The following is a 26,067-nucleotide window of genomic DNA, read 5'->3' on the forward strand; positions in this document are numbered from 1 at the left end:
GAAATGGGCAACGTTTCGGGCCAAAACCCTTCTTCCGACTGATTTCAATTGCTGTGCAGTATTATTGAACAATTGGCATTAATGATCACAGCATGCTAGGCAAATGCTTTCAAATTAGACATGCAAGTGCCCTCTCTCCTTTTACCCGAGGGCAACCAAGGACCTCAATTTTGGGGAAACATTTCTTAAATTTGGTAAAATAACCATGTAACCATGCTGTTGACAATACAAAATGTGGCAATTTTTTGTCGGTAGCTCAAACTTTGAAAATTTTGCCAAGCAGAGATTCAAATTTACATTTATGCCAGAAGTTTGGAATAAATTATTTTAGTTTTGGACATGCGTGTGTGTCCATTCATCCGCTCTTTCATGGGGTTACTGTATAATACAACTGGAACCACTTCCATGAAAAATCTTCAGGCTTTTTCAGCAGGCAATATTAGCAAACTTAAAATTGCTCCAGTCAAGGCAATAGAAAGAGATTTCTCAGCAGTATACCTCAAGTGTACTGTTCACATCTGGCTTGGAATGTGGCAATTAAACCAAATGTGATTCAAAACATTCTGGTGAAGATCAACACGAGTAGAAAAGCATTTGACTCATTTGCAGCTTTCTTTTGATTGTCTTCCTCTAAAATAAGACCAGCTGTTATAACTAGAACATTCAGCTCCTTGATCATCTTCTGCCATTAGATTTAAGCTTTAACTTGGTCTGACATTTTCTTGTCCGCTTTCCTGCCTTTTCTTGTAAAATGTTCTAATTAGAATCCTTAAATATACCCAAACACTCTGCCTCAGCCGCTCTCTATGGCAAGATGGTCCTGACCTGCAGTTGTTCTTTGTTTTAAATAGATTCCTGCATATTCTGAGACCATACCCTATGGTTCTGGACTCTCCCATGAGATGAAACGTCCTCTGTCTTCACCTGGCTTGGCTCTTTAATTTTATGTTTCAATAAAATAAAATCTCTTCTTCTGAATTTAAAGATTAGAGTGTGAAAAAGATACCCCTCTGATTCCTATTAAATGTGTTCACCTTCACCTTGAACCTATGTCCTCTGGTCCTCGATTCCCCTACTCTGGGCAAAAGACTGTGCATCTACCTGATCTATTATTCTCATGATTTTGTATACAATATCTTCCCTCATCCTCCTGGTCTCCATGGAATAGAGACCCAGCCTACTAAACCTCTCCCTATAGCTCACACCCTCTAGTCCTGGCAACATCCTTGTAAATATTTTCTGAATCCTTTCAAGCTTGCCAATATCTTTCCTATAACATGGTGCCCAGAACTGAATCTTCAATCTGGTGTTCAATTCATATAGAAAAATAAACATGATTAATACTACCATAGCCTGAAGGAAAGAAAACATTTGGCACTAAGGAAACAAGCAATGTTTGTGTTGCCATTATCAACAGAAATATGGGATCTTAACATGGCCAATAGGTTATTCATCAGCTTTCATCTCTCCAACTTTTCTTTGTATAATCTTTTCTGTTAACAAATTTAACACATTTTAACTCTTGTTCTGGTACACATTGTGCTTCATAAAGTATGGGCTCTTAACATGGGCAATGAGTATTCTTTGCTTCTGTCTCTCTAACTTTTCTTTGCACCATCTTTTCTGGTTACAAAAGTAACACATTGTAACACATGTTCTAGTAAAACATTGTGCTGCAAAAAGTTTCTATTTATTCCAAAATAATTTTCAATATGAAGCTCAGCAGTAGCTCTGTTAGAACATTATATCCATTTAGTGTTATGGAAATACATGTGACTGATGAATTAGGTAAACCTATTTGAATTTTGCGAGCTGAATTGGTTTTAATACTATTTTGATGGGGAGCTCGAGAACTACTTCATAATTAATTTGTTAATTGATAACAAAAAAAGTCTTAAGGGCCTGTCCCACTATACGAGTTTACCCAAGAGCTCTCCCGAGTTTAAAAAAAAATCACTCTTGGTAAGTACGTGGAATGTACGTAGCGGGTACCTCGGAGCTCGGGATGTCTCTTAGCGGCTCGTAACGCTAAAGGCAGGTACTCGGGGAAACGCGGTAAGCTCGTGAAGGTTTTTCGACGTTGAAAAATGTCCACGAGAGCCCCAAGTACCTACAAGTGGCTATTGCTGTAATTCTACGAGTTCGAATCGGGGGAAACTTAGGAGAATTCTTGAATTGCCTCGTACAGTGGGACAGGCCCTTTAACCAAAAAAAGTCTACGCAAAAAAACCTTTTCTAAGGACACCATTGTCTTTTAATGTAGATGATAGTTTCACCAGAAGAAACTGAAAAGCAACCAGTTCTATTGGCACTTGTGCAACAATACTTTAAACAATGCAACATACAGCTTTATGTATTTTTAGCTTGCAGTAACAAAAATTATAAATTTGTAACTATTAAAAATACCTTTTATTAAAAATCATGCATGAAAAAAAAACATTCTTACTGCGAATCAAACTTTCAGCCCCTAACCCTTTCTGTAAAGATGTTAACTGCCATTAGATGGCAGAATGATAGTCAAGAACAATATTAGCTCTCAGCAATTTACATGAAGCTCAGATCTTTGAGCAAAAAGGACATGAAACAGTTACATTTGTGGTGAAATATTTCATTCTAAGGCTTTCCTGGAAGCTGAACAAATGTTTCTGAAATCATTTTGTTTCTGAAATTATGTCATTTCAGTTTTTAATTGTTGCACTTCCACTTTGGGTTCAGGAAATCTCATCACTATTTGTTGGGTATGAAATTCACCCTGATTACTGGTCATAAGCTGCTTCTTGCATCCTACAATGGCAGCCTCAAGGATGCAGCGATGGGCAGTTCTCCTGTCACAGTATGATTACAGCATTGAATAACAGAGAAAAGAAAATGCTATCGCTGATGTATTGTCGCATTTGCCTCACGAATAATCCGTTGTGCTCACTGAAGGTGCTAACTACATCACAGAGACAGTGGACAATGACTTTCGAGTCACAGCAGCTGAAATTGCTGCTGCAACCTAAAAGGTCACAGTGCTAAAACAAGTGTATGAATAAACTTTGTGTGGATGGTCAGAAACAAAACCATCTACTGATGAACTAAAACCTTTGTGAACAAAGGTGTATTCAAAGGGATTACAGGGTAGTAGTTCATAATTCTAAGGGAGATTCTGCAAGTCCTTACTTGCAGAACTCCAGAGTGAACATACAGGTATTGTAGGAATGAAGTCCATTGCCAGAGGTTGCATGTACTGGCCAGGATTGGACAATGAGATAGAAGCAAAGGCAAGCAAATCTGGTACCTGTCAGAGTTGTAGAAGTAGGCCTGCTCAAATCTTCTTGCAAACATAGTCTTGGCCTATTAGTCCTTTTCAGAGGGTGCATGCAAGTTTTTGTGAACCAAGGAATAATAATTTTCTTAGGTACACAAAGCTGGAGAAACTCAGCGGGTGCAGCAGCATCTATGGAGCGAAGGAAATAGGCAACGTTTCGGGCCGAAACCCTTCTTCAGACATAAAATATTCAGAAAATAATAAGTTTCTTGTTTTAGTGGATAGTAGATATCTACTCAAAGTGGTTTGAGGTGATACACATAGGTACAAACACAACAGGAAGAATAATAGACACATTGTGGTCTATCTTTCGTTGTCACGGCTTGCCTGAAGAGCTTGCCTCTGATTACGGCCCCTGATTTTGTGCTGCATTGTTTTAAATTTTCATGAAGTTAAATGGTATCAAGCATACTTTAGTATTAAGTATCCAACAGTGCAGCCAAAAGATCAGTCAGGATAATCGAGGAAGCTCTAAAGAAACAGGTTCTTGAAGAGAATTTGAAATTGAAATAGTCACAGCAACTGCCGAGTTTTGGGAAATGAAATAGGGGGCAGTTGTCAGAGGCAAGGTCATCAGGTAAGCCGTGATAAGCAAAAATAGACCGCGATGTGTCTATTATTCTTCCTGTTGTGTTTGTACTCTAGTTTAACCTATGAAAAGGCTTAGAACTAGATTGAATCTACCTAACCTGTCTCCTAAGGTTGAACGCAAACTTGAAATTTGATCAGAAATGTTATGGCGGATATCAAAAAGAATGTGATACACATGATCAGGTTTATGTTCTAAGCCCCCCTTACAAAGCAAACAAATGGAAGGTAGGAACAGTAGTTGAAGTGTGTGGTGTACTTAGTAGAAATCGGAGGATGTGTAAGAAGTGTACACACAAACCATATGATCCCAGCAAAGGATGTACCAGTTCAAGAACAAAATATAGATGAAGAAGCAGATCCATCAGACTTTGGTATGATTCCAAATCCACATTTAGAGGTAAGATCAGATTCTCCTGAAACTACGCCAAAATGGTACATGATAGCGCAACAATTTTTTGCCCACCTTACCATTGTCCTGGGGTGTGCTGTGGCATGTTTTGTTCAGATTGATGTACATTTTATTAAGTTATTCACATTTAAACCTTACAAAAAGCACTTTGACAAAAATCACTTCCATCTGCACTGCCCGTTAGCAGCGTATGATGTCACAATGGGATCCCGAATCTCATTTACATTAAAAAATCGCTCCTTTCAAAAATATTCCGTTTTATTGAAATTCTTCCATTTTCATTCACAATGACGTCACAATGGGATCGCGAATCTCATTTACATAAAAATTCACGATTTAAAAAACCCCCTCAGTTTTAATCAAATTCCTGGGGGGAGGTTTCATTTACAAAAAAAAAACAGATTTTCCTCCTCTGTGCCCCATCTGGACTCGCACCTATTTTCCCCTCTCCTCCAACATTCCTTCCTCTGGCTTCACAATTTGCAATTCATCAATCCTTCTGTCTCATACCTTCTGCTTTAATCTCCGACCTTTCTTCCATCTGCCAATCTAATACCCAGCCCATCTAGCCACCTATTTCCTGCCAGGCTTTGTTCTGCCACTCCTCTCTTCAAGCTTTCTTCCCTCTCCCCCACAGCCAGTCCGAAGAAGGTCCTGACCCGAAACATCACCCATCCATGTTCTCCAGAGATGCTGCCTGACCTGCTGTTACTCAAACAGTTTGTGTCTTTTTGTGTAAATCAGCATTTGCATTTCCTTATTTCTCCATTCAATCCATGGGATTAGGTATAAGGATTAGATTTAGACATTTTTTGTGGAGCAGATTAATAGTAATTTGAAGATATCCATTTTAAAGGAGCCAATTATCAATTATTTTTCTATCTAATCAACATTATTTAATGTCATAGTTAAAAAACAACTTTTCATAAAAACCTCAGTAAACAGTTGTCAACTCGTATTATTGCAACTCAAGTAATATCAACATTTAACTAGCATGCCAATTCATTTAAACTATTACTTAAAGTACTGAATTAATTTGGCAATAAATGTGCACAAGAAGTTATTTAACAAATATACGTACTGAACAATATTCCCTAAAATGTTAATGTCCTTACCAAGTTTATTCACATTAGATGAAACAAAGCGCAGAATGCACACTTGGTATTCAATAACTTTCTTTAACTTGTGCAAAGTTGAAAGAACAAAGGTGTCTTCATTGAGTCTTGGTCTTGAATGATTCATAGCAAGATGGTGAACAGGCACGAAATAGATATGGAAGGTTTTCAATATAAAAGCTCCTTTTACGTGGCTGGATGAGATGAAGTCCTGAGCCAAACAGAGGACCTTTGCAGGAGTCACAAATTGAAGCTCTAGTTCACAATTAAAACAAAACAAATTAGAATAAAATTGAATTTCAATGTAATTTTGTACAAAGGTGTGGGTTTTTACTTTCAGTTGGGAATCTGACTATCAAGAAATATTGGATATTTTTGTTTCTGTTTTCTCCCATCCTTTCAATTAGCAAAATCTTTCAAACCCAGTTTACTTATGGAACCACTGTTTCCTTATTCACTAGAGCTACAGTATATAAATAATTTTGGATCAGAATGCATTGCTTTCTGCACCACATTTATATTAAGCCCATACTTTCCAACAGCATTTATGTTTACTTATTTCTACGTTTTTGTCAGTCAGCTAAATAACTGCAAAGAAAGACAGCTCTGTGGTACAGTTTTGAATCAAAATTAGACATCAGTTTTACATTTTTTTTAATCAAACAAAGCAACAAAAAAATCAAGAATTATAAAAGCGACTGTTGCAATATACAATAATATTTTGCTATCACAATTATATATAGTCTTGTTCTTTAAAAATAACTTGACACCTATCAAGGTAACAATGTTTTTACTAAATATAATATTTTTTATGTACCCAGATTAGGAAATATGGTAACTACTCTAGTCTCAACAATGTTGGATCAACCTCATACTGATAACATAAATAGTTAAATTAGAAACATTCAGAAAGAGACAGGAACACTAAAACTAGAAATAAACGAATCTCGACCAACTGGTTATATATTTTTTTTAAAGTGGAGGCTTCCCTAAAATATTAGCAACTCAACCAGCGGAGATGTATTCTGCTGCGGGACAATAGTCTTTATGTGAGTGACCATCGAGCCAAGACGACAGCAAATCATTCTTTCATCATTGCTGATATTGCTCACTTGAGGTCAAATAGTGGTTCATTCTATAGAGTACAATCTTAGATCAGAGCTGATGCTACATTAATGATTACGTCGAAAGGATTACACAGTAACAGATGGCAAGGCAAGCAACAGAGAGAAATTCTCCAAAACAATACATTGAACCATACTTAAAGGTTCAGACAAGCTAGGCACAGGACTAATATACATTTACAAACTGGCTGCTCAATAGACAGTATGAGCAGGAGTAGGCCATTCGGCCCTTTGAGCCAGCACCGCCATTCACTGTGATCATGGCTGATCGTCCACAATCAGTACCCCGTTCCTGCCTTCTCCCCAAATCCCTTGACTCCACTATCTTAAGAGCTTTATCTAACTCTCTCTTGAAAACATCCAGAGCATTGGCCTCCACTGCCTTCTGCAGCAGAGAATTCCACAAATTCACAATTCTCTGGGTGAATAAGTTTTTCCTCATCTCTGTTCTAAATGGCCTACCCCTGATTCTTAAAGTGTGGCCCCTGGTTCTGGACTCCCCCAACATCGGGAACACGTTTCCTGGCTCTAGCGTGCCCAATCCCTTAATAACCTCATATGTTTCAATAAGAATCCCTCTCATCCTTCTAAATTCCAGTGTATACTTGCCCAGTTACTTCATTCTATCAACATATAACATTCCCACCATCCCAGGAATTAACCTCGTGAACCTATGCTGCACTCCCTCAATAGCAAGAATGTCCTTGCTCACAATTGGAGACCAAAACTGCATACAATACTCCAGGGGTGGTCTCACTCGGGCCCTGTACAACTGCAGAAGGACCTCTTTGCTCCCATACTCAACTCTTTTTATAAAGGCCAACATGCCATTAGCTTTCTGCCTGCTGTACCTGCATGCTTTCAGTGACTGATGAACAAGGATCCCCAGGTCTCGTTGTACTTTTCCTTTTCCTAACTTGACACCATTCAGTTAATAATCTGCCTTCCTGTTCTTGCCACCAAAGTGGATAACCTCATATTTATCTACATTATACTGCATCTGCCATGCATCTGCCCACTCACCCACCCACCCAGCATTCTCATAGCATCCTCCTCACAGTTCACACTGCCACCCAGCTTTGTGTCATCTGCAAATTTGCTAATGTTACTTTTAATCCCTGTATCTAAATGATTAATGTATATTGTAAATAGCTGCGGTCCCAGTACCGAGCCTTGCGGTATCCCATTAGTCACTGCCTACTATTCTGAAAGGGACCCGTTACTCCCTATTCTTTGTTTCCAGTCTGCCAACCAATTTTCTATGCATGTCAGTACCCTACCCTCAATACCATGTGCTCTAATTTTGCCCACTAATCTCATATGTGGGACCTTATCAAATGCTTTCTGAAAGTCCAGGTACACTACATCCACTGGCTCCCCCTTGTCCAATTTCCTAGTTACAGGTGTTCAGGTATTTTATGATAGAAAAAATGAAATGGCTCTCCAGAAGTTAAAAGAGCAATCAACTCATTGTTAATTGTCCATGAAAAGGTGACAGAGTTGCCACCTTGAACTACTACCACCACTACTACAGTATTTAAAAGATTTAAACAGAGAATAATTTGCAATTAACATAGTAATATCACAACCAGGAGTGGTGTTGAAGGAGTATGGCATTTGCTGGGGGGGGGGGGGGGGGGGGGGGGGACTGGCAAATAGATAGTTGTGGGTTATATATGATATTTTCCATAAACTAGTACTTCAATTGCAAATGAAAAGAAAAACAGAAAATGCTGGACACATTCAACAGGAACACTCATCAGGTCAGACAGCATCTGTAGAAAGAGAAACATCCCATCAGAAATATATCATTTTTCTGTTCATCGTTCTCCCACCTTCACTGCCACAGAAAATCAACTTGCTTTCTCTTTCCCAGTTTTGATGATGGGCCACTTGCCCAAAATGTTATCCGTTAGGGGTAAGCCATTTAGAACGGAGATGAGGAAATACTTTTTCACACAGAGAGTTGTGAGTCTGTGGAATTCTCTGCCTTAGTGGGCGGTGGAGGCCGGTTCTCTGGATACTTTCACAAGAGAGCTAGATAGGGCTCTTAAAGATAAAGATGTCTAGCCCAAAAGGCAACTATAACACACTCCTTAGTTTCCTGCATAAAACTTTATAGATTTTGGAATGATATTTTTGAAATATTTACAAAATTATTCATGACAAGAATGGAACCTAATACTGAAATGATTATATTTGGCGTAATGGAAGATGGGAATAAATTGAACACATCTCAAAATCTATTCCTTAACTATGGTTTAATAATAGCAAAAAAATTAATTCTTAAATTTTGGAAGGGTACATCAATACCAACGCTTAAAATGTGGATTGCAAGTATGTTGGACACCGCTCATCTTGAGGAAATGCGATGCCTCCTAATGGATAAATCAGACCAATTCATAACGAGTTGGTCTCCATTCGTCGTTTTTTTGGAATCATATGGTGCAACACAATTGTAAAAAATAACAGTTTCAGGACTGGACGAGGGTTGGTCAAGACTATAAATAATGATCTCCTTCTCTTTTTTTCTTTTCTTTTCTCTATTCTCTCTCTCAACTTTCTTCATTTACTCATTTTCTTTTTTCACACACTATATATTTCACATCTTTCTATCCTTTACTATCTAACTTCTTTTTCTTATTCTAATCTTTTTTCAGTGTAACCAAAAAAAAAAAAAAAAGAAGTTGTACATAAAATGTATTATGAAAATATATATTAGGCACTTTGGTGCCATATGACTGTACTTACTTCTAATAAAATAAAATATTAAAAAAAAAAAAAAAAAAAAAAAAAAAAGATAACGGAGTCAGGGGATATGGGGAGAAGGCAGGAACGGGGAAATGATTGTGGATGATCAGCCATGATCACATCGAATGGCGGTGCTGGCTCGAAGGGCCAAATGGCCTACTCCTGCACCTGTTGTCTTGTTTCTCTTTCCACGGATCTTGCTCCACCTGTTGAGTATTTCCAGCATTTACTGTTTTTACGACCACTTCAATATTTGCATGTATTGAAGTTAACGTATGATATCATATCATAGACTTTCATGTCGAGCCCCTTTTTCCTTACTTAACTATATAATGGACACAAGTAAAGATAGCTGAAGAAGTCAGAATTGGATCATTGCCCTGTAAATGCATCAAACAGTTTTATAAGAAAAATTTGCCAAAAGTGTAGACAGCAAGAGAATCAAGCCCATTATCTCAGTTCATTGTACTGCAAGATACTTACTTGCTCAGTTTAGATTGCACCTCATCCGGTACATTGATGTAATGTTGATGTAAATTACTCTTGGTGAAAGAGAGCGCAGCTAGATCAATCAGGTGTTGTGGTTGGTTCTGTTTATTTTCTTCCCAAAGTAAAGAATGCATGTAATTATTATGCACGCGTATATGCTTCAATGGGAGTTCGAGAAGGCCAGATGGCAGTGAACCCAGCTCATTTCCTTCAACATTTAAAAATTGAAGTTGTCTGGATAATAAAATGTTCATGAAGATCAAGTCATCATTAAAACAATAAATGTTCTTTATAGTTGATGTTAATGTAACAATTATCTTTTCAATTCTAATTAATATATTAGATGTATAAATCTCGCATTCAAAGAAACAGCCCTATAGGTAACTCGATATTGTTAACAAAGTTAGTAAATTTGCAGACGACATAAAATTGGTGGTGTAGTGGACTGTGAAGAGGATTATCTAAGATTACAACAACATCTTGATGAACTGGGGAAGAGGACCAAGGAATGACAGATGGAATTCAACTTGGACAAGTGTGAGGTGTTGCATTTTGGTAAGCCAAACCAGGGCAGGACTTACAGAATAAGTGGTAGGGCACAAGTGGGTAATTTTGAAAAGAGAGTTCTGGTAGTTCAGCTAAATAAATTCCCTGAAAGTGGTGACACAGATATAGGGTGGTGAAAAAGGTGTTTGGCATGCTTGCTTTTGTTGATCAGGGCATTGTGTACAGCAGATGGGATGGCAGGTTACAACGATACAAGTGATTGTGGCACCACACTTGGAGTATAGTATGCAATTCAGGTCACCCAGCTATAGGAAGGATGTCATTAAACTGGGATGGGTAGAGAAACGATTCACAAGAATATTACAGGGATTAGAGGAGGATTAGAGGTCTTGATTTACAAAGAGAGGTTGGATAGACTGGGACTTTTTTCTCTGAAGCAGGAGGCCGAGGGATGGTCACAGTCTTTTTCCCAGGGTGAAGGTGTCTACAAGTAGAAGGCACAGATTTAAGATGAGAGGCAAAGATTTAAAAAGGAACTGGTATGCAATCTTTCACCCAGAGAATAGTGGGTATGTGGAACAAACTACCAGAGAAAGCTGTAGAGGCGAGTGCAATTACAAAGTTTAAAAGACATTTGAATAGGAACATGTATAGAGAACGTTTAGAGGGCTATGGGTCAAACATAGGCAGCTACAACTCGCTCAGATAGACATCTTGGGCAGCATGGACGAGTTGAGTCAAAAGACCTGTTTCTATGCTGTATAGCACGTAGCATGGTATGGAACGTATGCATAATTTTTGTGGTGGACCACCAATCTCAATAACAAAATGCCATCGAAATGGGGTGCCCAGAATTGCAGGCAATATTCCAAATAATTATCTCAATCCTTTAAATATCTTTCCCTTTCAAGTTCTTATCCAGTTCCCATTTGAGTGTAATGATTGAATCTTTCTTCATCAAATTCCTGGTAGTGCATTCAAGCCACTAATAATTCCTTGTATAAAGAAGTTGTCTCTCATGTCACTTTTTGATTTGTTTGTAATTAGCTTTGATCTACATCCTCTAGTTCTTGATCCCTCTGACAAAGGGAACAGGTTCTGCCGACTCTATCTCAGCATAATTTTAAAAGCTTCTCTTGGATCCCATTGGATCCTCCTGTCTACCAAGCAGTGCCGGATTTACCTATAGGCTTGGCAGGCTGAAGCCTAGGGCCTCAAAATCTAGGGGGCCTCCGGCCAAGGTGTATAATATTTTTGACATTGTCATAGGCCTTTATTACATATGCTGTCACAATGCACTGTAGTCACTAAACAACCCTTCAGTAATTTTCCTTGCCCTCCATTTCTGAATAATACTGTTTTAAGCCGATAACTCAACACTAGCACTGGCAATAAATACATTTTTTAAAAGCGCAGCTTTCCAGCCCTTTATCTCATTGGCCTTGCTCGGCTGCACATCGGTGTCAATCTGGTGGTCCGGCAAACTTTCACACGTGCTCCAGTAAGCAACGATGGCGGGTGCAGGGAACATCTTTGGATACTTGCAGGCTTCAAACGTCAAAACTCAGGGGTAAGTAGGAATGTGCAAAGATATTTGAACTAGGAAGTTGGCTAGGAGCAATGCTAGGGGTGGAGCTGATAATCGTTGCTAGAAACCTACTGTATAGTGCTGTGGCTGCCACTGTCAGGTTAGTAATAAAACTAAGTTTATTTGTAGCATCTTTGTTAACAATAGGAAAAAGCATACTCGTTTTGTAAACGGCTTTTGGAAGCAGATTTGATTCAGATTTGATTCAGATTTTGCAATATGATTGTCAATAAGGAACAATTCTTTAAGAAAAATTCTTCCTCTAATCGTCGGGATGGGGGATTGGGAGGGGCCTCACAAGTGGAATAGCATAGGGCCTCTCTTCATTTTAATCCGGCACTGCTACCAAGGAAATCCAGACCCTTCAGTCTCGCTGTATAACTAAAGTCCCTTATTCCTAAAATTTCCTGGTAAATCTCTTCTGCACCATCTCTAAAACCATTACACCTTTCATAAAATGTGGTGCTGAGATTTGGAGACCTGTTAGAACTTAAACTAAAAGTAACCTCTTTATCCCAACTCTCAGATTTCTGTTAGCCAATCCTTTATGCTATTTTCCCAAAGGCATAAGCTCTTATCTTATACAGTGAACTTTATTTATTTTTGTACATTTGCTTTAGTTGCAATACTATATTCATCACTGTTTATTTTTTTTATTTTTAACAACCTGATGTACTCATTATACTATGATTATCACAGACCTGCGCCTCATCTGCAGCCAGGACCGAACCCGGCTCTCCGGTGCCGCAATTGCTGCCGAACTGCCACTGGACCATCCCCGTAACTTCCCGAGTACTGCCCCCTCCCCTGTCCGGGGGCGGCCAGTGACGTCAGGAATCAGACGGGAGTGGCGCCCCCAGACCCACAGCCAGCATAGAGAAGCAGCGCTGAATCCAGCTCAACACTGCCTGTCTCGCTAGGTTAACCTGCAACCCTGCCTGGACACCAGCCCGGAGCTTGGGAGGGGACGGGGATGGTCCAGTGATGGTTCGGCAGCGATTGTGGCGCCGGAGACGCGGGATCGATCCTGGCTGCGGATGAGGCGCACGTCTGTGTCCATGCCACAGCACGGCTGCCACCAGTGTTTTTCGCTTGTGACCTATGACCTGGGCATGTGCAGTCGGAATACCGAACTCGCTTATTGGAATGAGCAGAGTTATAGTGTTCTGTTGGCCTAGAGAGAAATGCATATATTGGGTAAGATATGTTTCTTGTAAATTCCTTTTCATTTTCTTGGCCCATAGTTTCACACAGTCAACTCGCAAATGTGGAATAAGTCTTTTCATTGACTTTATTAACCCCCTCCATAACTTTGAAAACCTAATGGAGAGTAAGCTTCAATCTGTACCTCCTTTCCCAATAGTTATAACTTTTCAGTTTTGGCATCATAATTTAATCTGATTTTTTGAAATATTATCAATAATTATATATATATAATATAATAAGGACGAGAACTGAAAACAATCCTCCAAGTATAGCCTAATCACCAGTTCTTTTCTATTCAAAGGTAAAGAAACTAAATTCTATTTGTCTAATAATTAAATTGAAGTTTGCTTATCTCCTTTTAACTTGTCAATCCCTCCCCTATCGGATATTTTATGAAATGATTGTGCCCCCTCATTCCTCCTAGCAAAATGCTACCTTACATTTATGAAGAAAATTATGTTCTGCATGCTTAGTACACATTTATTACAATTTGACAGCATTTTGTTATGTCTTTCAAATTCATGATATAAAATTCGGTGACAATTTTACAACTGCAATTATATCGTAATTTAAAAGTTCAATAGGTGTTGAATAGTTCAAAGTAATCCCAATAATCAGAAAGTATATTGAAAACTAACCTGCTTTTACATGATTCAAATCATAAGATTGGAAATGGTGCAATTAATTGCAAAGGTTAAAGATCACTAACCTGAGGTTTCTAATGTCATTGGGAATGAAAGAGATCTTGTTGTAGGCAACATTGAGTGACTGAAGATGTGTCAAAAGGAACAGCCTGTAAAGAAAATATCCACATATTTTTAAAAATGAATCTCTCTACAATTAAAGTGCCCACTATTTCTATGGTTACATCTTTTAGCACTCTGAGATGTAGATCATCATGCCCACTAATAGGCTGTCAGTGCCTTTGAGTTCTATGGCACCATTTTGTTAACTTACAGTGATTTACTTTAACGCCTCCTTTTCTTTAGACTCTTGGTTCTCTAGCATTTCTAAGAAGTTATGTATGTCCTATTCCGTGAAGAGAGAACTGAAGTATTTGTTTAATTGCTCTGCCACTTCTTTGTTCCTTGTTAGAAGTTCTACAATTTCCCCTATTTCATACTGGTATTAATGACCCACACTTGTGTATATAGTGCATAAATGGCAATAGACAACAGACAATAGGTGCAGGAGTAGTCCATTTGGCCCTTCGAGCCAGCACCGCCATTCAACGGGATCATGGCTGATCATCCCCAATCAGTACCCCGTTCCTGCCTTCTCCCCATATCCCCTGACTCCGCAATTTTTAAGAGCCCTATCTAGCTCTCTCTTGAAATCATCCAGAGAACCTGCCTCCACCGCCCTCTGAGACAGAGAATTCCACAGACTCACCACTCTCTGTGAGAAAAAGTTTCCTCGTCTCCGTTCTAAAAGGCTTACTCCTTATTCTTAAACTGTGGCCCCTGGTTCTGGACTCCCCCAACATCGGGAACATGTTTCCTGCCTCTAGCGTGTCCAAGCCCTTACCAATCTTATATGTGTCAATGAGATCCTCTCTTATCCTTCTAAACTCCAGAGTGTACAAGCCCAGCTGCTCCATTCTCTCAGCACATGACAGTCCCGCCATCCCGGGAATTAACCTTGTAAACCTACGCTGCACTCCTTCAATAGCAAGAAGATGGCATATGACAATACAGTGACCAATGAGAAAGAAAGCAGCAGATTTCAGGAAGAGATAGACTTATAAAACAGATGGACATATTGCAAGTTAAAATTAATGCGAGGAAGGCTGAAGTAATTAAGTTTGGTAAAATAAATGAGAGGCAATTAACTAAATGGTACAATCTTAAAGGGGAAACAGGAGTGAGTTCATATAAACTTGAGAAAGGCAGCTGAGAAAGTTGTTTAAAAGAGATCCTTGGATTTATTAAGGTAACAAAGTTGCTCTGAACTTTTAGAAAACACACCAGCAGTATTATTTTGGCCAACTTTGGGCATCACACTTTATGAAGTATGTCTTAAGTGTCAAGTGATGGTACGAAATAGATTTATTAGAATGGAAACATAGATGGGATATTTTCACGAGGGACTAGAGAAACAGAAATTGTTTACTGGAGAACAGAAAAATTTAAGAGATTTGAGTGTGTGTTCAAGCCCAGAGATTTTTGATAAAGGAAGGAATGATAAATGCTTCCAGTAGCATCGGATAAAGCAGATTTAATGCAACAGACAAAAAGAAATGGAGGTGGCAAAGATTTACCTTGAGGTTGAGCAGTCTAGGACTTTATTCCTTGTACATAGGAGGATGAGGGGTGATCATAAAGGTGTACAAGCTCATGAGAGGAATAGATTGGGTAAATGAAGTCTTTTGACTAGAGTAAGCAAATCGAGAACTAGAGGATATAGGTTTAAGGTGACGTGGGGGGGAAGGGGAGAAGATTTGGTGACCTTTTTACACCAAGGGTGGTGGGTTTCCCCCAAAAGGTCACCTATTTCCTTCGCTCCATAAATGCTGCCTCACCCGCTCTGTTTCTCCAGCATTTTTGTCTACCTTATGTTTTACTGACAGATTGCTTTACTTTAAATATATATGATATGTATGATATGATATATATATATATATATATATATATATATATATATATATATATATATATATGAAAATAATTTCAGAGTAAATATCCATTACAATTGTTTTGGAAATTATAACAGCTGAATGCATCTTTGCATTAAGTTATTCGATTTCCAAATTAAGCTTGCAGAGTGACATGCTTGGTTTCACTTCATTTCAAATGCATTGTGCCCAAGCATTTGGTTTCCTCTTTAAAAGGCTTTTGTTTGAGAAGTTAGGAACAGAAGTAAGACATTCAGTTCCCCTAAGACTGTTCTGCCATTCAAATAGATTGTGGCTGATCTGTAGCACAATTTCATTTTTAGAAGTCACTTGTTTTTGGCATTGCTCTCCGAAGTCACTATTATTGGCCATGCTTCTGCCTTGATCAGGTGATGGAGTTCCTTCTACCCGAAATACTGGTAGCAGTTTGTTTCAGCTTGATACAACTATGTTTTTTACTAAGCTTCAAAGGGAAATTAAAAGGAAGTGGACCACCGAATCGAGTCGCATTTAAACCAAACCCAGGCAAAGAAACTAGATCCATTTCCCTAAATTACATAAGTAAACCAGTTGGGCTTTTCCAAAAATCCAACAACTTGATGCTCACATTTATTATCAGCTTTTTATTTGCAGATAAATTCAAATTCTGAAACGAGGATGATGGAATTATTCTATCCCACCACTAATTCTTTTTCTGGATAAGTTCTCCACACAAAGTTTGCTAATCTAAAACTTGGAAGCTCCAATGGCCAAAGCATCCATATTCGTCTGGAAATTTCCATTGTGGGGAGACAAGAATGTGTAAAACTTGCATTGCCGTAGTAGCTGCAACTTGAACCCGAGTCAAAGTAGCTGTGAGACTGATACATTGCCTGCATCCCCGCTCTCCATCATGCAGCATTCAAGTCAACAAGTAGACTAGAGCTCATTTTAATACTTCATTTCAAAGACACTATCTCAAACAATTTAACGGCAAGTGACTGAGGAACCTTAATCATATTTTACCCTAAATTTCAAACCCAAGCAAAGCTCATGGATGAAAAATAGTTATCAGAGCAGGATAGGTAGCTATAATGAAGCAGTTCTTTCTGTAAAAAATATCGAAAGTCTTTCTTTCTGATTGTTCTTGAAACGAACATCTGTCGACCGATAAGTTCTCTGCAAATGTAAAGCAAGAAGCTGTTTAGAGAAATCATATCTTCCACTTTTAACACTGACCAAATGGTGCCAGAACAACCTTCTTGCTCTCAACATCAGTTAAACTAAGGAACTGATTGTTGACTTTGGAAGAGAAAGGTGGAGGATCCACAAGAGTGTGTGTGTGTGTGTGTGTGGTCCCTGCGTGAGTAAAGGCCAGGAAATTGTGTGTGTCTCTCACCCCCCCCCTCCCATGTTTTAAAAGCCATGACTTGAGACGAGAAACAATATCAATTTCAGCAAGAAAACAATCCACACCTTGAGAGAACAAACCCCCCATGTTTTGAGAGGTGGGGGACAATACCTCCATGCTCATCCATTCCACAGACATACAATACTCGAGCGATTGGAGTCGTTTATCACTTGATTCCTCTGAGATGAAAACGATCTGTTAACAGTCACTGTTAAGCGCTTGTTAAATGTCACTATTAACATCGTATTAACACGATTTATCACCAATTGTGTTTTGACCTTCAAGTATTACTGAAGGTATTCACGGAGAATTTCTTGAAACTGTCTGATGCGGGTACAATTACCATTTGAACTAATTGTATCGGTGGATGGGAAAGATTTAAACGGGTATTGGATATAAACGGGTCAACTCATTAAGGGCTCAGGTTGAACAGGTTTCCTGGCTGGCTTGCAGGTAAATCCCTCATTCACGGTCACACACGTTATTTAGTATTTTTTCCCATTTCGCTCTCTCCCCTCCAAGGTTGGTTCTTCTGTTTGCCTTTATTTGCTTCAGTTTTATTTGTTTAAGTGTTATTTATCACTTTGTAGCTTTTGAAAGATTCAAGCGGGTATCAGACGCTTTCTAAGGGCTGAATCGGCCCATTCGCCGGACCTTTCATCGCCCGGTGTGGCTTAAAATCGGCCCGCGGTCAGGCAATCAAACTGCTGCGTCGAGGCAATCGATGCTCCCGATCTTGAAGCCCCCGCTGGACGATGGAAGATCCCACGGCCGAATTTAAGCCGCGTACGGGCCGATTCAAGCCCCACGATTCGGGGCGGACGGTCACCAACCAGGTCAGCTCCCGATGTTGCATGGCCAAAGCCTCCGAAGCCTCGCGCATGTGTGTGCGGCCACCAAGAAGTCCCCCATGTTTTGATAGCGATTTTCGCCCCTGTCACCAGTGATCAGGTTAAATGACTCAAACAATTGAATCGCAAGCGCATGGTTTCATTATCACAAACAGTCAGGTTCCTCAAAATTAGTGTCTAAAGGCCCTGTCCCACATGTGTCCTTGGCACGGGCATCGTGTGGCCGCGCGGGGCCGGTCCCACTGAGAAGCGCGGAGGGGTATGGAGTTGTGCGCGGTATCGCCCGGCGCTCCGGGATTTTGTACCGAACGAAATCTTTGCGCGCCACCGGCCTGTCGCGTAACTGACGGCCAAAGTGGGACAAGCCCAAGACCCTGGCGCAACGCAACGTCTCACCTCCAACAGCAGCAGACGCAGGCAAACGATCATCGAACTCAGCCTGGGGCTCACGGCCGTTGCACATCCGGATCTGCCCCCACTTCTACTCCCAGAGCGGGGCCAAGAAAATTGAAGATAGACACAAAATGCAGGAGTAACTCAGCGGGACTGGCAGCATCTCTGGAGAGAAGGAATGGATGACGTTTCGGGTCAAGACCCTTCTTTCAGACTGAAGGAGAGTCTCGACCCGAAACATCATCCACTGCTTCTCTCCAGAGATGCTGCCGCTCCCGCTGAGTTACTCCTGCATTTTGTGTCCATCGTCAAATGACGCCACGCGCTCCAGACGGCTGTGCAGGTGCAAGAAGTCAAGCACGACTCTCGCGGGGCCATCGCGCCGCAACGCATCGAAGAGGTCGCGTAATTAGCGTGCCAATGGCACGTAAGTGGGACAGGGGCTTTACTTTGTCATCACAACTGCAACAGAACCTAGTATTTTCCCACTCAGCGCTGTAATTTTCCATTAACTTACACAGCAAAAACCAAACTCGTCATCAGCATTTCCAATGTGCAATTGGTTTGCCTCTTAAGTTCAGCAATTCGAGGCAGGGGAATTGATATATCTTAAAGAAGAAACAGACAATATGAAAAAATATGTAAATCCATAAAATACGTTTTTGTCATCCGTAAAAGTATGGCAAAAACCTCATGTCGTTACACACTAAAGAGCTGACTGGTATTTTTGGCAATAAACTTTAAACACACAGCAGCTTTCTGAAGGCACTCGTCACTGGCAGCTGTTCACATAATTCTATGTGCCAAAGAGGATCATAAAAGCTTTAACATTTTTTTTCTCGCAGCTGGGTTTTGAAATGTTCAAAATCTTTTGGCGACCCTGATACGTCGGTCAATGATGCTGGCAGTTGCCGAAAAAAATCGCCAAGTGGGACAGGCCCTTTAAGAACAGCTTGGCCATTCTTCAACTACCTGCACACAGAGGAAAAAATCTGAGCTCAGGTGTTCACATACTTTTTTTAGTTTTCTTAATATTTCCAAAGATCACATCAGGAAGATCCACGGTCTTATGGCCAGTAATGGCAGCTCTTGGCACTATTTGGAACAAGATTTGCTTCAATGTTCACTACCCATACGTTCTACCTACCCAGGCATCTTTAATATCTCATGTGTATTTGGTAGGCAAATGAAAAGTGCCTTGTTTTCAAGTGTTGTCAACTACAACAACTTCAGCACCAACACGGTTTGATAGATTTAATGGGCATTTTGGTCTGACTGGCTGGTATGCCATGTACAGAGTATAATTAGATGGCATGCACATGGCTCTGAAGATTATGCAGGTAGATTAATTAATAGACAATAGGTGCAGGAGTAGGCCATTCGGCCCTTCAATGTGATCATGGCGGATCTTCCACAATCAGTACCTAATCTAAAGAAGTCCTGGAGCAATGCCCTAGAGCTGGAATGATTGACCTCCAACAATGACATCTAGCTTTGTGAAAGATAACACCAGTCATTGCAATGTTTTATCCTTAGTATCCATTGACCAGTATGAGCCTCTCCAAAGTCATTGTCAGTCAAATGCTGCTTTACTGGCTCTCACCTCACCTTTAAAATTCAGCACTTTCATCAATTTTTTGACCGTCTGTGATGAGGTCTGGAGCGGACTGATCCTGTGACACCCAAACGGAGCTTTAATTAGCAGTTTATTGTTTAGTGTCAGTTGGTAACACTGTTAATGACACCTTTCAAGTTCAAATTCAAATTTATTTGTCACATGCAGCATAAGGTGCAGTGAAATATAATTTACCATGCAGCGTTACAATTAAAAAAGAACACAATACACAACACAATTCAACACAGCCATCCACCACAGCATTCTTCACTATGGTGGAAGGCAATACAGTTTAGACCAAAGATCCTATAGCGGAGCAAGATAGTCCACTTCTGCTAAATCCAATGGGCTGACGTGTAGTACGCAACGGAGCGGAATGTCGGCCATTTATTCGGCCATTTCAGTAAACTCGACCCAACTTTGGTTATCCCTCTCGCAGTGTAATCAGCGTTGCGGGGGGGGACAGTTTGTGTGTGAGATAAGGGTTAGATTCATAATTATGTTCTTTTTTGTTCATGATTAATATGTTAATAAATTATAATTCTGTTAATTTTCTTTTTTAATGTTTAAAAAAATATATTGTTAAATGGCTCATGTGCTGTGTTTGAGTTGATTTTTGTATTAAACTTGCACTCTGTAATTCATCTAATCACACTGTTCACAACTGCGGTATTTGGTAAAATAATAGCAATATGAAGATTCCAGTTGCTCTACTCTTGGAATGTTCCTTAATGTTTTTTTGTGTCTATGGAATTGTTTTTCAACAATAAAATGGGTCTGGTCTTCCCAATAGCCAGAGAGTGGAATGAGATCTGTCTGTAATGGTGGGGTTATCTAAATGAAGTATTTAACAAAATAAAATTAGTTTTGAGCAAGATTAACAAATGATGTATAACTTAAGGATGATTTTATTCAGCGACCATACAACTGATTAGATTGTGTAGGAAAAAAAACCACACACATATATGAATGTGATATAGATGTGTATAATCATATAACACACATATATATTTCTCAAGATTTTTATATATAAACTAGACCAAGTGCAGACCCGTTGGGTCTGTTTCCCCAACGGCGTTTGCGGGGGGGGGGGGGGGGGTGAGAAGAGGGGAGAGGAGGAGGAGGAAACGGGATAGATTTGGGAGGGAAAGGAGAGCGGGGTAGGGGGTGTGAGATGGGGAGAGAGATGTGGGGGAGGGCGGATGGGGAAGATGGGGAGGAGGGGGAGAGGGGTGGGGGAGAGAGGGGAAAGAGTGGGGAGGGAGAGGAGGGGAAGGGGGAGAGAAGTGGAAGAGTGGGGAGGGAGGAGGAGAGGGGTAGGGGGAGTGATGGAAGAGGGACAGAGGGATAGGGGAAGGGGGTGGGGGGAGAGAGGGAAGGGGGTGGGGTAGAGAGGGAAGGGGGGTGGGGAGAGAGGGAAGGGAGAGGGGGGAGGAGAGAGTCGGAGAGAAGTGGGGAGGGAGGCAAGGGTAGAGGGGTAGCGGGAGTGGTAGAAGAGGGACGGGGGAGTGGTTGGAAGAGGGACAGAGGGGAAGGGGTGGGGGAGAGAGGGGAAGGGAACGGAAGAGAGAGGGGTGGGGGAGGGAGAGGCGTCGGGTAAGGGGATAGAAGTGGAAGAGTGGGGAGGGAGGGGTAGGGGAGTGGTGAAAGAGGGACAGAGGGGTAGGGGTAAGGGGGTGGTGGTAAAGAGGGAAGGGGGGTGGGGGAGAGAGGGGTGGGTGGGAGAGGGAGAGGGGTGACAAGAGGGAAACATAGAAGCATGGAAATTAAGTGCAGGAGTAGGCCATTCGGCCCTTCGAGCCTGCACCACCATTCAATATGATCATGGCTGATCATCCAACTCAGTATCCTGTACCTGCCTTCTCTCCGTACCCCCTGATCCCTTTAGCCACAAGGGCCACATCTAACTCCCTCTTAAATATAGCCAATGAACTGACCTCAACTACCTTCTGTGGCAGAGAGTTCCAGAGACTCACCACTCTCTGTGTGAAAAATGTTTTCCTCATCTCAGTACTAAAGGATTTCCCCTTTATCCTTAAACTGTGACCCGCTTGTCCTGGACTTCTCCAACATCGGGAACAATCTTCCTGCATCAGACAAATGCAATTCAGGACTTTTCTCTTCACAAGCAAAGTCAGAATGACGGTTAGTGAAGAATTCGAATATTCGCTGAGCGTTCAGATGCTGCGCGCGCCTCCTGCACCAAAGGGGGGGGGGGGGGGGGGGGAGCGTGTGTCGTCACACACAAAGATCTTGTTGCGGAGAGCTCCGCTATAAGATCTTTGGTCACATACTAAGCACGCGCCTCCACAAACAGATGAGCGTCTTCTTGAATGGAGAGCGCGTGGCTGCCTCCACAAACAGTCACACACACTGAGGACCCGCCCCCACAAAAAATATTTTGTGAGGAAGGGGAGGAGGAGGGTGGAGAGGGAGAGGGGGAGGGGGGGGGAGAAGAGGATGGGGGAGAGAGGTGAAGGGGGGGGGGAGCGGTTGGAGCGGGCGTGCATGAGTCGAGAGAAGAGAAAAGGGCAGAGAGAGAGAGAGAGAGGCTGGTACAACAACAAAAAAGCTGGATAAACTCAGCGGGTGCAGCAGCATCTATGGACCGAAGGAAAAGGGCAACGTTTTTGGCCGAAACCCTTCTTCCGGGTTTCGGCCAAAAACGTTGACCATTCAATTTGCTCCATAGATGCTGCCGCACCCGCTGAGTTTATCCAGCTTTTTTTATTTCTACCTTCGATTTTCCAGCATCTGTGGTTCCTTCTTAAAGACAGAGACTGTGCACGGTAAGGGAATGAGGAGGGAGAGGGGGAAGAGTGTGGAGGGAGGGGGAGAGTGGAATTGGAGGGGGATAGGGGTGGGGGGAGAGAGAAGTGGAAGAGAGGGGAGGGAGGGAGGGAGGGGGAGAGGGGTAGCAGGAGTGGTGGAAGAGGGACAGGGGGAGTGGTGGAAGAGGGACAGAGGGGTAGGGGAAGGGGTGGGGGAGAGAGGGGAAGGGAGGGGGGGTGAAGGAGGGAGAGGGGTGGGTAAGGGAAGAGAAGTGGGAGAGGGAGGGGTAGGGGGAGTGGTGGAAGAGGGACAGAGGGGAAGGGGGCAGGGGAGAGAGGGAAGGGGGTGGGGTAGAGGGGGAAGGGGTGGGGGAGAGAGGGATGGAAGAGGGGTGAGGAGAGGGAGAGGGGGAGGAGAGAAGGGGGAGAGAAGTGGTAGAGTGGGGAGGGAGGGAGGGGTAGCGGGAGTGGTGGAAGAGGGACGGGGGAGTGGTGGAAGAGGGACAGAGGGGTAGGGGAAGGGGTGGGACAGGGCGGGGAAGAGAGAGGGGTGTGGGAGGGAGAGGGGTGGGGTAAGGGTAGAGAAGTGGTAGAGTGGGGAGGGAGGGGTAGAGGGACTGGTGGAAGAGGGACAGAGGGCAAGGGGGCGGGGGAGAGAGGGAAGGGGGGTGGGGGAGAGAGTGATGGGTGGGAGAGGGAGAGGGTTGAGGAGAGGGAAACATAGAAATTAAGTGCAGGAGTAGGCCATTCAGCCCTTCTATGCCTGCACCACCATTCAATATGATCATGGCTGATCATCCAACTCAGTATCCTGTACCTGCCTTCTCTCCATACACAAGGGCCACATCTAACTCCCTCTTAAATATAGCCAATGAACTGACCTCAACTACCTTCTGTGGCAGAGAATTCCAGAGATTCACCACTCTCTGTGTGAAAAATGTTTTTCTCATCTCTGTCCTAAAGGATTTCCCCCTTATCCTTAAAGTGTGACCCCTTGTTCTGGTCTTCCCCGACATCCGGAACAATCTTCCTGCATCTAGCCTGTCCAACCCCTTAAGAATGTTTTACGTTTCTATAAGATACCCGCTCAATCTTCTAAAATCTAGCGAGTACAAGGTGAGTCTATCCAGTTTTTCTTCATTTGAAAATCCTGACATCCCAGTAATCAGTCTGGTGAACCTTCTCTGTACTCCCTCTATGGCAACAATGTATTTGAGCATTGGGCATTGTGACATCACACGATGGAACGTTCACCGTGGGCTGGGGCTTCTGCAAAGGCATATGTAAATGAATCCATTCCGATTGGACATATGTGAGCATTTGGCATTGTGACATCACATAATGGAACGTTCATCAGGGGCTGGGGCTGGTGCTGTTTATATGGGTGCGAAGCCAGTTTATTTTTGAAATTTTGGGGGGGGGGGGGGGGGGAAGGATTTGATTAAAAACGTGTACTTAAACACGACGAAATGTAATGAGGAGCGGATACTTAGAAAGAAAAGTGAAATCTCTACCGAAATGGAAAAGATGTCGGCGATTCTGCGTCTGGTTTCGGAGTTGCAGGGAATCAAAGGAAGAAATGCAGTCGGAAGCCGTACATGTAAATGGCTCCATTCCGATTGGACATCTGCGAGCATTTGGCATTGCGATTGGACATCTGCGAGCATTGGGCATTGTGACATCACACGATGGGAACGAATCGAAAGGCAGGCAGGCAGCCGGACGGACGGCAGGCGACAGGCACACAGTTTTAAAGATAGACTAGACCAAGTGCAGACCCGTTGGGTCTGTTTCCCCAACGGCGTTTGCGGGGGGGGGGGGGGGGGGTGTGAGAAGAGGGGAGGGAGGGGAGAGGAGGAGGATGAACGGGATAGATTTGGGAGGGAAAGGAGAGCGGGGTAGGGGGTGAGAGATGGGGAGAGAGATGTGGGGGAGGGGGGATGGGGAAGATGGGGAGGAGGGAGGGAGGGGGAGAGGGGTGGGGGAGAGAGGGGAAAGAGTGGGGAGGGAGAGTGGAGGGGAAGGGGGAGAGAAGTGGAAGAGTGGGGAGGGAGGAGGAGAGGGGTAGGGGGAGTGATGGAAGAGGGACAGAGGGATAGGGGGAAGGGGGTGGGGGGAGAGAGGGAAGGGGGTGGGGTAGAGAGGGAAGGGGGTGGGGTAGAGAGGGAAGGGGGGTGGGGGAGAGAGGGATGGGAGAGGGGCGAGGAGAGAGTGGGAGAGAAGTGGAAGAGTGGGGAGGGAGGGGTAGAGGGGTAGCGGGAGTGGTAGAAGAGGGACGGGAGTAGGCCATTCGGCCCTTCGAGCCAGCACCACCATTCAATATGATCATGGCTGATCATCCAACTCAGTATCCTGTACCTGCCTTCTCTCCGTACCCCCTGATCCCTTTAGCCACAAGGGCCACATCTAACTCCCTCTTAAATATAGCCAATGAACTGACCTCAACTACCTTCTGTGGCAGAGAGTTCCAGAGACTCACCACTCTCTGTGTGAAAAATGTTTTCCTCATCTCAGTACTAAAGGATTTCCCCTTTATCCTTAAACTGTGACCCGCTTGTCCTGGACTTCTCCAACATCGGGAACAATCTTCCTGCATCAGACAAATGCAATTCAGGACTTTTCTCTTCACAAGCAAAGTCAGAATGACGGTTAGTGAAGAATTCGAATATTCGCTGAGCGTTCAGATGCTGCGCGCGCCTCCTGCACCAAAGGTGGGGGGGGGGGGGGAGCGTGTGTCGTCACACACAAAGATCTTGTTGCGGAGAGCTCCGCTATAAGATCTTTGGTCACATACTAAGCACGCGCCTCCACAAACAGATGAGCGTCTTCTTGAATGGAGAGCGCGTGGCCGCCTCCACAAACATTCACACACACTGAGGACCCGCCCCCACAAAAAATATTTTGTGAGGAAGGGGAGGAGGAGGGTGGAGAGGGAGAGGGGGAGGGGGGGGGAGAAGAGGATGGGGGAGAGAGGTGAAGGGGGGGGGGGAGCGGTTGGAGCGGGCGTGCATGAGTCGAGAGAAGAGAAAAGGGCAGAGAGAGAGAGAGAGGCTGGTACAACAACAAAAAAGCTGGATAAACTCAGCGGGTGCAGCAGCATCTATGGACCGAAGGAAAAGGGCAACATTTTTGGCCGAAACCCTTCTTCCGGGTTTCGGCCAAAACCATTGACCATTCAATTCGCTCCATAGATGCTGCCGCACCCGCTGAGTTTATCCAGCGTTTTTTTATGTCTACCTTCGATTTTCCAGCATCTGTAGTTCCTTCTTAAAGACAGAGACTGTGCATGGTAAGGGAATGAGGAGGGAGAGGGGGAAGAGTGTGGAGGGAGGGGGAGAGTGGA

At 42.7% G+C, this 26,067-nt stretch overlaps 1 protein-coding gene across 1 annotated transcript in view; it reads right to left on the minus strand.

The window, feature by feature from the left end:
- Positions 1–4,743: 4,743 nt before the first annotated feature.
- Positions 4,744–26,067, minus strand: part of LOC116980893 (leucine-rich repeat-containing protein 63-like) — a 30,200-nt gene continuing 8,876 nt past the window's right edge. The window contains exons 3-5 of the mRNA XM_033033509.1: positions 13,800–13,883; positions 9,784–10,023; positions 4,744–5,680 (exon numbers count right to left, since the gene is read on the minus strand). Of these exons, the coding sequence (XP_032889400.1) occupies positions 5,524–5,680; positions 9,784–10,023; positions 13,800–13,883 (481 nt within the window). The 3' untranslated portion in view covers positions 4,744–5,523. The remainder of the gene's footprint in view (positions 5,681–9,783; positions 10,024–13,799; positions 13,884–26,067) is intronic.

The sequence above is a fragment of the Amblyraja radiata genome, chromosome 14, assembly GCF_010909765.2.
Source record: "Amblyraja radiata isolate CabotCenter1 chromosome 14, sAmbRad1.1.pri, whole genome shotgun sequence".
NCBI classification, from domain to species: Eukaryota; Metazoa; Chordata; class Chondrichthyes; order Rajiformes; family Rajidae; genus Amblyraja; species Amblyraja radiata.